Here is a 13100-nt window from a genome sequence, read left to right on the forward strand (position 1 = left end):
TATGCACGATACGTTAGAAAACAATTTCAGAAAACGTAGCAGATATGCACCACAACATTGGCGTACGGTCTTAGAATCATTTTCTGACATATTTTTCTGAAAAAGATTTGCTTTATTGTTTATTGACCTGTTTACACGAGAGTAGCAATTAGTGTTGTGGTGCATCTATGAAGCGAAACATGAGATTATTTGCCATTGAATTCCATTCAGTACTCTAACTTTTCCCAGTACTCTTATGTTGAGAAAATAAGGCGTAGCTACTCCTCACGTTTTAAAATTATCAGGAGCCCTGTGTCCTGAAATACATAGTATCATTATGAAATTAATCCCTGGCAACATGAGGAATATATCTCATTTAGGAATTACACAATGACGCTTTTAGGAGACGTATAACATTAGATCTGGTATTAACAAGATTACAGAATACTATATACCTTCCACTAGAGGTGTGACGATACAGAAAATTCTTGATCGATTTGTATCACGATATCTTGGAACAATACAATACGATTCGATTCACATCACAATATATTATCTTTAGTTATTTTCTTTAAAAACATATGTTTTGATATCAAGTAAGAATGTTAAGTAACTAGATTGAATTTAATGCTTATTGTTTTGTGAGAAGGCTTATAATTAAGATTGTAGTTGAAAGAAAATAGTTGACACAATTCATAGGATTAAAGTGGATACACGTAGATCTAGTACATGTATTTCATATAGAGCTGAAGTGCTAGGTAATTATTCGGGCATTTCACACTTATCTACAGTGTGGTAAAACAAGTGGCGATTGAAAGCATACTCATCAGATATGTTTTCATTTTGCAGTGGTTTCCATGTCTTAGCTTTGAAGATTTTCCATAGACTACTATCTCCACAAACGTTTAGCGTCGAATAACGTCAGGAACGGTTAGCGATCATGACATAGTGTAATGACGTCATTACATAATGACGTCATGTAACAATTGAACAATCAAACCTGCCTCAGATTAGGAAAACCGCCATAGACTAGGATCGGAGTCCCACATACTTTCCGTCAATGATTGATAATTACAATGTAGATGATCATTTAATGAAGTTACATAATAATAACTGACGTGCAAGGAAAATCAATTTAATGACAGTAGTTGTAAATAGATAATTCAAACCAACATCCTTTGTCCCCTTGTTTGCCGTGTGGTAGCGCATCTGCCTACAAATCTGAAAGGTGCAGCTCCAGCCTTGCTTGGGAAAACATTGGCATTTTGAAATTAATCTTGCACCATGTTTTTCAATAGATTTCAAACACTCACATGTCATTTGAATGTTGATGTTCATAATACAGTTAGGAAAAGATGATTGAAAAGTAAAACCTGGAAAGAGGTCTTGCTTACAAAACAACGACCTCAAATGTAATTCTGGGAAATCAAGAGATGACCTAATATATTGTGAGGAGTACTATTCATTATTATATTTCTTTATAAGAACTGAAACTCCACCATTGTGTCTTCATAGTCGTTTCCCTTTGACGTGTACTGAATTGAACACATGATATCCATCAAGGATATGTACAAAATCATATAGCAGAGCACTTTACGTTAAATCAGGAGTCAAGAAATAATACAAATAACCTGTTCTTGGAAACATGGCATACTGTTTGAATGACAGTGATTAAGAAATGTATATATTCAAACTATGACTCTGTGATAATTACACTGTCCTCATCCATGTTCACAATCCTAATGATAATTTATGCCATGTAAGAGCACAAAGCAATGATTGTTGTTTCAGTCAAGTCATAGTTTTAGTCAGCATCAGTGTCTGTATCCTGCTGATGGGCGTCAGGGAGTAGGAGGCATTTTACTTTGTCAGCATCTGTAGGGAATTCTTTGTAATACTCTCTCAGTGTAATAGCCGACAGACAGAGTGACATAAGATCTTTTTTCTTGGCTGAGGAAATTGCATGTTTTCCCAAGTACCTTTGGGTAAGATGTTATCAGGTACTCTGAGGTTTTCCTCGGTGACTGCCTTAGACACTTTCAGTTCTCTGAATGGTTCATTGCTGAGCTCAGTCTTGGAGACAGTGCTTTCTTGGGTGCCTTTAATGTAGCGCATCCAACATACTGACAACCAGTTCACATGAGTTTGGTGTTTGTCAGTCTGCCATGGGCATATTTCTTATAGTCAGTGACATTGGTGAACAGTATAATGGGTTCTTCCATCTGGCCATTCATGTAACAGTGTCAAAAACATTCTCTCCACTATCAGGTTGTAGTGAGCATCATTTGTTGGTAATGATTCCATGTGCTCTCGAACCAATTTTCATGTACCAATGGGAGTCTTGTTATGTGGCTTTGGTGTCCCCTATTTTCAGTTCGAGCAAATACCCCCTGGTTCTTATTTAGTAGAGCATGATTGATGTAAGATTCACCAACATCCAGAGTTTTTCTGAAAAATGTCTTACAGACATTGTGCCGTTCTCCATTAAGTTGAAAAGTATGTTTGGGGTGAACTTAATGTTTTTTCCATACAACATTGTCTTCTTCATCCTAGTATGGGGGAGTCTTCTTTTCTGTTATACTTGAGCAAATGAAGTCTGTCTGTATTGTGTATGAAGATAAGTTGCTAAAGGTTTTAAAAATACCTCGGTGGGTTTCTTCAGAGATGTTTGCAGAACATTTGTACCTACATTTAGAACAGTCAACTGCTTGTACAGATCTAGCCCTCATAGTCTTCCTTCCTGATTTTTATATCTTGTCCAGCAAGTGCTTCCTTCAGGAGTTCATCTACGCAAGCTTCCTCGGTAATGTCTTCTTTGGTGGAATGTTGAAAGCTGCTGACTTTCTTGGTGTCGGTGGTTTACGGGTGTTGGAGTATTAGCATCATGTGTAGAAGTACATTGGGATGTATTGGCGTTGGCAAAATTGACGAATGAATTGCCCCGGGATGTTGCTAGAGCAGAAGTCAATGCACCACCGTCGTGGCAAATGTGTGTTGAAGAAGTAAATGGCATTGCTTGAGTCATACAGGCATTATAGTGGTGGGGTAATCCAGTAGTTTATGCCAAGACAATTCATACATTATTCACAATTCCTTGAGCTGTTTGCGTAATGTCTATGAGAGGGATAGATATTTGAACACATTGACCTGACCAGTCATCTTCATCTGCCTCAGACAATCAGTTGTCTTACATAGACCTAATACCAGAGTACTGAACTATGGTACTTGCTAAAATCACACACTGAATTTGATAATCATAACACTCAGTAATTAAAGCAATTTAGTTTCAATTGTAATTAGTGCTGGCAAATAACTGTTACATATATATATGTATATCTTACCTGTGATGTATCAGCGAATGAGTTGTTATAACCGGTAAGGGAAATTCTGGATCCACACCACACAGTGTGCCAGAGGCGACTTCTGGCAGTTAAGGGTTTATGGCATAAGAATATGAAACATGGCTGCATCTAGATGGTGTGAATTAACATACCATAACCTTGTCCAAACTGAAAGGAGAGACAATTGAAAAGTTGTTTGAACTCTGATGCATAACCACCTAAAAGGACATAATTGAGATGTGATTCTATGTATGAGTGTTATGTGAATAATATTCCATGACAAAAGATGTAAGAAATCCCCTCAGATCCAGCAAAATATAACAGAGACAAGTCTAAAATATTCAGTTATATGTTTTGAGCAAACAAAAGCTAAACACGAGGTGTTATGTACAATGCAACTGAGTCAGATCTCCAGTAATGGGTCACAAATATAATATCAACTCACCAATGTGTTGATTTGAGACTAAGAAACAGTTACACTGAATGTAATGCGGTGAGCGTTCAAGCAGCGGTTATGTAAGTCCCGCGTTGACTGAGGCAGGCAGGTTCATGTATTCCAGTTAATCCGTGTGTGTCTGTGTCAGCACAGCAACCAGCCTTTATATGCACAATTACTGATCCTTAAAAGAGCTGAATTCTACCGTTGCCATTAACTTTACCTCAGTCAAAAACATTCTCAAAGGGAGGTAACTCTGGAGAACTACCTTAACGGTAAAATACTAAATAGCACCGAACATCTATGATACAAAATATGACCTGTAATAACTATCACTCAAAGCTCTAAACATTGTGACACAATAATAATAATTACTTAATCAATAATACAAACTACAACAAGAAAAAATCACACTCTGAGTAACATACTAATAAGTAATGCCACCTATGCAATAGGATTCAGTAAGCAAATAAGTGTGAGTCAGGAGAAGGAAAAATATGCAGTTTTTGTGATAAAATTGATATTTTATTCTTATCCTGACTGATGAGATGAAGTCTCTCCATTTGTCCCCGCTAACAACTCTGGCTTCCGTGCAAGCATGTGTGCTAAAGTGGTAGGAGATAGTGAGGACAAGGCATGCAGAGGTCAATTCTTTTAGCTGGATGAAAGGGAGATAACTTGGGGTGAGTGATTGTACATTCACTTTATGGTAGTTGATGGGTTTCAAGTTGCCACCTAACCGTTTGGAAGAGAGAAATGAAAACGCTAATAAGCGTGAGTCTGGATAAGTATGAAATTCAGTTTTATCATAAAAATTACATGTTTGTACATGGTGTTAGTTGAACATAACTTCCATATTTCAAAACAGAAAGAAATTGTGTGAATACTTTCCTCCGACATTTTCATTATAAGACATCTCGGACATGTCATCAGAAATATGTATTGTCTTGCTGTGAAGAAAGGCTAGACATGTTAAACCATAATGATACACAGGATTTGTACAATCTTGAAAAAACTTGGAAATTGGGCACTTAGCCTTAAAAATCCTGGCAAATCTATTTTTTCTTTAAACAGCCTGGAAAAAAAATTGAAAAGCCCGGAATTTCATGTTAAAGCTTGATGAAGTGGAGATTGTGTCTGAGTAAAAAGCTTGGAAAAAGATTTAACAACCTTGAATTTCACGTTGAAGCTTGATGAAGTGAAGACTGTGTCTTTAAGTGTGGGTGTGGGTGTGCGTGTGTGTGTGCGTGTTTGTAATACAGATTGCTTACAACTGTCTTTAGGTATTTTAAAGTATGATGATACTTTCCTAATGTATTCTTTTATTGGTGTTAAACCTTGATGTCTGTCAAGGTAAGGTTTTGCATTATGCTGTTTTTGAATTTCAGATTAAACCTACTAGTGCTCTGTTTTTTTTTGTTATTTTTATTAGTTTTACTTGTATAATTGCTTGTCTCATTGACCTTAAGTTTTGGTCTTGAAATCCAGTACAAGCACTGATACAGATCACCTGATGCAAACCTGTAAAAATAACACTGGCAGTGAAAAGCTGCCCACATTTTTTTCAGTATTTAAAATGGTTGCTGTAGTTTTGCCATATCTTGTTTTATGATGCACTCTCTGGGTCGTACATATCTTGGGATTATTCTTTGGTGTCTCCTGTTGTTCCAGTTTTGTTTTGTCAGTTTTCATCAGGCATTTGCTTGTGAGAGCAACAATCACTGAAGAGTGATGACTTCAACATGGAACACATCTTACTGATTCTGAAAGTCACAGACATTGTGTGAAACACAAATACAGTACTTCCTCTGACTTTTGTGATTATTTCAGACACATGGCTGATCGCATGGGCACACCTTTCCTACAAAAAGTGCTAAACCAGCAACTGACCAACCACATCCGTGACACACTGCCTGCATTGCGCAACCGGCTTCAGACACAGATGTTGTCCATGGAGAAGGAGGTTGAGGAGTACAAGAACTTCCGCCCTGATGACCCTGCACGCAAGACCAAGGCCATGATGCAGTGAGTGGGATGGTTACATTTGGGACAAGGTGTTCAGTTTGATGAAGGTGGCTGGAATATATTTTCATCAGCACTTGTAGAATGTTGATCCTCTGTCATTAATCTTTACCAGTTTTGATCATTTTCTGACAGCCATTTTGTCCTCTCCATTTCAGAATGATCAACCAGTTTTCCACAGATTTTGAGCGTGATATTGAAGGTAGTGGGACCCATGTGAATACAGAGGACTTGTCTGGTGGTGCCAAGATTAACCGAATATTCCATGAACGTTTTCCCTTCCAATTAGTGAAGGTAAGGTGAAATCTGCCACTTAAGAATTGAAGTACTGTATATAACCATAGAATAGCCGAATTTGGGGAGGGCACTTTCGTCCAAGTTTTTTCAGAGGGTAAGCAAATGACCATATCGCTTCATGTGAACAAACAAGAAAAAACAATTTTGCCTGTAATGACATCAAATTGGCAACTAAACATCACTATACAAAATAATTTACCTTTACAGTTCTAATTTGTTTTTGCAAAGTATTGCATTATATGCAGGGATTAAGATTACTGTATGTATTTGTCTCATACAAAACAGTCAATGATCATATGGAGTATACTGGGTAGGTTATTATTTTGAAAAAATATCTATGGATTTTCAAACTACCTGAAATTTAAAAAAATGTCAGTTAAGCTGTTTTGTTTGTTTCTTGGATATCCTTGTTGAATGGTGTATTTTGTAACTGTCCATCATATGACAACATATTTCCCTTTTTGTTTTCAGATGGAGTTTGATGAAAGAGAACTGCGTAAGGAGATTGGCATTGTCATTAAGAATATTCACGGTATCAGGTCAGTTTCCTGAAGATTGAGACATTTTGAACAGATAAATGTTTCTGATATGGCAGTGGTATGTGATCCCTAGTGTTTATTTGTGGTTTATTCCTAAGGAGATTGGCATTGTCATTAAGAATATTCACGGTATCAGGTCAGTTTCCTGAAGATTGAGACATTCTGAACAGATAAATGTTTCTGATATGGCAGTGGTATGTGATCCCTAGTGTTTATTTGTGGTTTATTCCTAAGGAGATTGGCATTGTCATTAAGAATATTCACGGTATCAGGTCAGTTTCCTGAAGATTGAGACATTCTGAACAGATAAATGTTTCTGATATGGCAGTGGTATGTGATCCCTAGTGTTTATTTGTGGTTTATTCCTAAGGAGATTGGCATTGTCATTAAGAATATTCACGGTATCAGGTCAGTTTCCTGAAGATTGAGACATTCTGAACAGATAAATGTTTCTGATATGGCAGTGGTATGTGATTCTTAGTGTTTATTCCTATTTACATCTGACCATTACATTCAGGGATATTTTGTAGATGACTTAAATACCATGGGCCTCATTCTACAAAGTAATTGTTGTGCCTAGACTGTGACAACCATTTGGTGTAGGTGTGAACACAGTCATCAATAACTTGCTTTTTGATTATTGTGTTAGCATCTACTCTGAATATCTGCACGGCCATCGCACGGCTGCTGTAAGATCTCTGTACAGTCTCTGTACATTTTCTACGCAGCCTCTATGCAAGTTTACCTCAGCTTGTCCTCAAAGAAATTGCACCAAGCCCAAAGACAATGTGAACATTGTAACCAGTGGTCACCCATGATACCTAAAAAATTATACGGAAAATCATAGACTACTTTTTTGTATGGCACCTGTGGCAAGTGTACTCCAGATATAAAGAAGAAATGGAATTGGCCTATCGGACAAGGTCAATTTATTTACCACACTCCTGTCTTGTTGGTTGTTGCTGTCAGTCACTGACCTAGAATATAATATTTATAGAATAGCTAGATTATTGTTAAATGCACATTTGGAAACAAACAAGCATATCATGCATTCAGTCCTTGTTTTCTCATGCCACAGAACTGGACTGTTCACCCCTGACATGGCTTTTGAGACCATCGTAAAGAAACAGATTCAGAGGCTGAACGTTCCGTCCCTGCAAGCTGTTGACATGGTGGTCACTGAACTCTCCAATGTTGTTAAGAAGTGTACAGAAAAGGTGAGATGTCAAGTCCTTACAATGGGTCGAAAACGCATAACTACCCAATACTAACCATCAAGACATACAGGCTGCTGAACTCCATAGCTGACTAGAAATGAACATTGACCCTACCTTTGTACTGCAGTAAACAGCAACGATTCATGTTCTGTGGTTTTGAAACTTAACACTATTTATTGCATTCTTTCTTTCAAATCTAAGAAAGGCATTTGAAAGCAGAATACATGAGAAAGGCAAGATTTATGGATAAATTATTGACAATATGCAGGTTGATATTCATAAATTAAAGCCATAATTAATGTGAACGTGATGAAAAAACGTCCATAGCCAGTCTTCGCCAACACAGTTTGGACAACTCTGTAGGCGTCTACCACATCACATACAGGAACCACTGCTGTAGTTACTAGAGATGTGTCCCTGTAAAGTAGTTTTAAAAAATATTATGTTTTTTGGTGTTTTAAACTACTTGCTGTCTCCTGTTTCAGATGAGTCGTTACCCACGGTTGCGAGAAGAGATCGAGAGAATTGTAAATACAAAAATTCGGGAACGGGAACAGGTCACTAAAGAGCAAATAAAAAGTCTGATTGAAATCCAGCTAGCGTACATGAACACCAACCACGAGGACTTCATTGGTTTTGCCAAGTACGTTTATTTTTGTCACTGACTATAAGACTGCAACATATGTCATATTTGGGATTTCACTTTCTTAGTAAAGTACAAATTCTAGTACTTTTCTCGGTTGAGTCCCATCCGGGATTCGAACCCGCACCCTCAGAGTCAGGCACCTAATCGCCAGCACACAAAGTCAGCCGCCTAGCCCGCTCAGCCACCGCGACTTCCACATATGCCATATTTGGGATTTCACTTTCTTAGTGCGGCTGACTTTGTGTGCTGGCGATTAGGTGCCTGACTCTGAGGGTGCGGGTTCGAATCCCGGATGGGACTCAACCGAGAAAAGTACTAGAATTTGTACTTTACTAAGAAAGTGAAATCCCAAATATGACATATGTTGCATTTGACCACTTTCTAAATGGCATAGTGTAATCATGACTATAAGACTGACTTAAGTAACTTGACGCGCTGCCCTAAGGTCTGCAGCAAATCCAGGAATGTTTACATCATGCAGTTTAACATGGATTCATTCAGATGTATGTATCATCTGTGTCATCCTGTGCATATAGTACAGGTCACAAATCAGCAGGAATTAAGCAACATTAGGTGCGAAGATTCTTTGGATTGGTGACTGTGTTTGGCAGCTTCACTCCTCACAGTTTGTAGGACTTCTGTCTTCCCCCACAATGAAGCGCATGTGATACATGTGGTCTCACCTTAGGTATGTGTGGAGCACAAAATTGCTTTCACTTCACCCAGCTGATAATGGATACCCGGTGGGATGTCGTGCGACTATTAATCTTATAGCACCTCACAAGCAGCATGGGTCATCCATGAAATAATGATTGGATTCTGACTACAGTGTCCAGTGAGCAGCTACTCAGATGGATACTAGGCACTATATTAATGAATTTGGGGTTTTTTTTATTATCAGTTCTTTGCTGTCCAGTCCTTGTGTACCCATAAACCAAGATTCAGGCAAGGTGACAAGCTCCATCTGTTCCACATTGTTGGTACACTGCAAACAGGGACTAAAACACATAATACATTATTCTGTGTTACAGTGCTCAGCAGAAGTCAGAGAGTCAGGTCAACAAGAAGCGATTGGGCAACCAGGTAGGCAATAAACATTCCATATCTACCCCTTGCAGAAGTGCAAAACTGACCATAAATATCAAGTTACTGGAAAAGTACTCAATGTTTGTAGTTTGAGACTTATATACAGCTCAACTGGATAATAATTGAAATTGTATTTTTATGTTGACATATGATGCATTGCAGTGGTATTTTTAGTAATCTAAACTATTCTGTATTGCAGAGTTATATGAAATAAACTTTTCATAAGTAATTCAGAATTTGTCTTTTAGTCTGATCATTACACTGATACAGCTATTGCTGAAATAAAATGAAAAAAATTCTTGCATCTTGTTTATTTGTGTTCGTAAGTGTGTAAATATTTATGCCCAAACATTTTCTCTATTATTTTTCAGTGGAAATTCTGTGGACTTATAGAGAATCTCACCCAAGTATCTACTGATAACAATCATATCAACACAAGTTGATGAATTTACAAATATCCAAGGCTTGCTGAGGATATTTTTACTTGTATTTGTAAATAATTTGTAAATGTTGGTATAACTGATATCAGTAGACACAAGAATGAGATTCTGTTTATCATAAAAAACACTCTTCATTAGTTTTCAATGAAATATGCACATCTCTGAACACTGTACTACTGTTAGACTTGCATTGCAGCGATGCCATAGCATTGTCACAACATCAATTTCATGATGTCATAGCATTGTCACAACATCAAGTTCATGATGTCATAGCATTGTCAAGGCACTGTACAGTATCCTCTGTCAAAACAATTTCTCCTAGGAGATATTGCATGATCTCACACACAACCAATATATCCTGTCAAACACAGTGCGTCATGACGAGTAGGAAGTGTAGCACCCATGAAGATCAGGGTTAGAATTGGTCTTCATGTACCCAAGATTTATGGAATCAGTTATCATGCTGTCTTGCTCACAGACTTGGTTTACGTTAGCTTGTCCCAATGGCATTAATCTATGCTCAGGATGCTGATCATTAGATTTTGTGGCTGTATTTCGTGTAGAATTTGTCAAAGTTTGACAATATTTCCACCAACTGATTGACTGGTTGCAGGTGATCCGAAAAGGCTGGCTCACACTCCACAATGTCAGCTTCATGAAGGGAGGGTCAAAGGATTTCTGGTTTGTTCTCTCTGCAGAGAACATGTCATGGTACAAAGACGAAGAGGTAAGATCTGACCTGATGATGTAGATTGTGTAAACATTGATGTCTTCAGTTGACAGTAGTCATCAGAAGAACATGGGGAATCATGAAATAGCTCAGTGGTTAAAGTGTTAACTTGTTACACTGAAGCCCTGGGTTTATACCCCACATAGGTACTGTGTGAAACCTATTTCTGGTGTCCCCAGCCGTGATATGGCCGTAATATTGCTGAAAGTGGTGTAAAAACCATTTTCATGATAATCTGAAGATTGGTGGATCGTTTTAAAGATCTGCTTTTCATTTGTATTTTAAAATGGTATTTGAATTTATTAAGGAACCCACATTTGTGTCTGGTAGGATGAAGATCCCTACTGCTCATCTGAATCAAAGGTTCATGATGAGAGCTTTTGTCAAAGCATGCTGTCCTTCAACTGAAAAAAAAAACCTGATTAATCTGCAGACTCATGAAAATAATATGCTGCCACCAAAATTAATGGTTGCTAATGTCTTTTTCACCCCCAAATATTTTGACTCACAGTTGTGAAAGTGCCTGGTTTCTTCTCTAGCGGAAGATTTATTAAGTCTCCATTCAAAATCACTGGCTTCTGAAGAATATTGAATAGTCTGTCCCTCAAATTCTGTTTCACGTTCAAGCTGTAGTGTATGTCACATGTTCCGTCACAGATGAATGAATGCTTGTAATATTTGCTAGCTGAATCACTCTTGTAGTAAATTGAAAGCGCCCATTGCTAAATGCATCTAAACTCTCCCGGGCAGCGGGGTAGCCCAGTGGTTAAAACGTCACACCGAAGTGTTAGAGTTGATTCCCCACAGGGGATTCTCCCTACTGTGATATTTCTGGAATATTTCTAAAAGAGATGTGAAACCATACTAACTAACTCACTCACTCACTCTGAACTTTCTGACAATGAAGGTGAGCTTCAAAGCCATATGGCTCCTCAGTGCTGTTCACAATGAAGTCAGTGAACCAAATGAGGGTTCTTTAAACTTGTATTGGTGTGGTTTTATTTGAACTGATCGATAGATAGCAAAATGCATGAATCATTCAGTACTAGACATATCTGATGTTGGTACTTAACCAGAGACACCAACTATTTTCATTTTGGCATAATTGTTATGATTTTTAGCCTGATATTACCCTATTTCAGTTTTCCTCCTCAAAATGCATGGACAGACTTGCTGCATTCTATACGCTACTGTGGTGACCAATGAGGGCACTGCTTTCAGTTCACAGTGCATTAGAGTATCCATTATACATTGGTACAAAGCTTCTGATTGGTTGTTTAAACACACTCTCATCATTATATTAATAGATTTTTGTAGATGGATACTAATTGTGTACAAGTTGTATTTATCCATAACCCAAAATACTTCCACTTTCTGAAAAAGTCAAAATTATCATACGAAGGACTTAATAGTATGTGGACCCATTGCTAATGAATCACTTGTGACTAAGCATAACACTTTCATAGGTGCAAACCTTAGATAAGAGGTTCACAAATGTTGCTCATTTCATCATGAAATTAGTCATTTTTTAGACAGCTTGCTGCTTTTATGCTTCAATGAGGATGGTTTCTCTGAGTTAACAACCATTTATGAATGAATTGTCTGAAGGAACTAAAAATAATTTTATTGTTTTCTTGTTTGATCTGAAATATTGAAATCTGGACCAGACAATCCAATGATTGCCACCAAGCAGCATGAAATGACTTGTATCTGAAGATGAGTTCATTAAACCACACCAACTTACTGCACACATGCTTTATTCAGTTATGAAAATGATTATAATTTATGAAAATACAATATTTTTTAAAGTCATTAATACAAGTAAATTGACCTGAAAGTGTAAATTACAAACTGTGAAATTTTGATATATTTTTTTATTAATTTTAGAGTTTGTGTTTGCACATGTGTGTAGCAGATTTTTTGTATGTTTTCACTAACTGTGTGTTGAACTAATTCTTTCCCTGCCATTTTCCATGCTTCAATATTCCTTAATGGTTTGAAATCTTGCGTAGATCTTTCTAAAGTTCCTATGCTAGAAGTAATTCACAGCTGGTGCTACAACATGGCTGAATTTGGAAAAGGATGCATGTTGAAAATATCTTATTATATTATGCTTATACTGAACAAGGAAGGATAGGGATCATGAATATTTTAGGGATATTTATGTAAAATTGTTTGCTCAGTATTTACTGCCAAAAATATCTCTGAATGTATTCATGTTCTGTAACTTATTTTGTTCAGTATATACGCACATATATATATATATATATATATCTGAAAACATGTTTCATTGACACAGAAAAATCATTTCTGTCTTGTTTCTTGAATATAGTTTTCTTTTGTCTTGATCTTTTGTCTGATCACAGA

At 37.2% G+C, this 13100-nt stretch overlaps 1 protein-coding gene across 3 annotated transcripts in view; it reads left to right on the forward strand.

Moving 5' to 3' along the window:
* Positions 1-13100, forward strand: part of LOC137273789 (dynamin-1-like) — a 56582-nt gene that overhangs the window by 26303 nt on the left and 17179 nt on the right. For all 3 annotated transcript variants that reach the window (XM_067806648.1, XM_067806645.1, XM_067806647.1), the window contains exons 7-13: positions 5587-5781; positions 5937-6072; positions 6547-6614; positions 7693-7831; positions 8317-8474; positions 9509-9560; positions 10617-10730. In XM_067806648.1, the coding sequence (XP_067662749.1) occupies positions 5587-5781; positions 5937-6072; positions 6547-6614; positions 7693-7831; positions 8317-8474; positions 9509-9560; positions 10617-10730 (862 nt within the window). The remainder of the gene's footprint in view (positions 1-5586; positions 5782-5936; positions 6073-6546; positions 6615-7692; positions 7832-8316; positions 8475-9508; positions 9561-10616; positions 10731-13100) is intronic.

Source organism: Haliotis asinina, chromosome 2 (genome assembly GCF_037392515.1).
Source record: "Haliotis asinina isolate JCU_RB_2024 chromosome 2, JCU_Hal_asi_v2, whole genome shotgun sequence".
Taxonomy (NCBI): Eukaryota; Metazoa; Mollusca; class Gastropoda; order Lepetellida; family Haliotidae; genus Haliotis; species Haliotis asinina.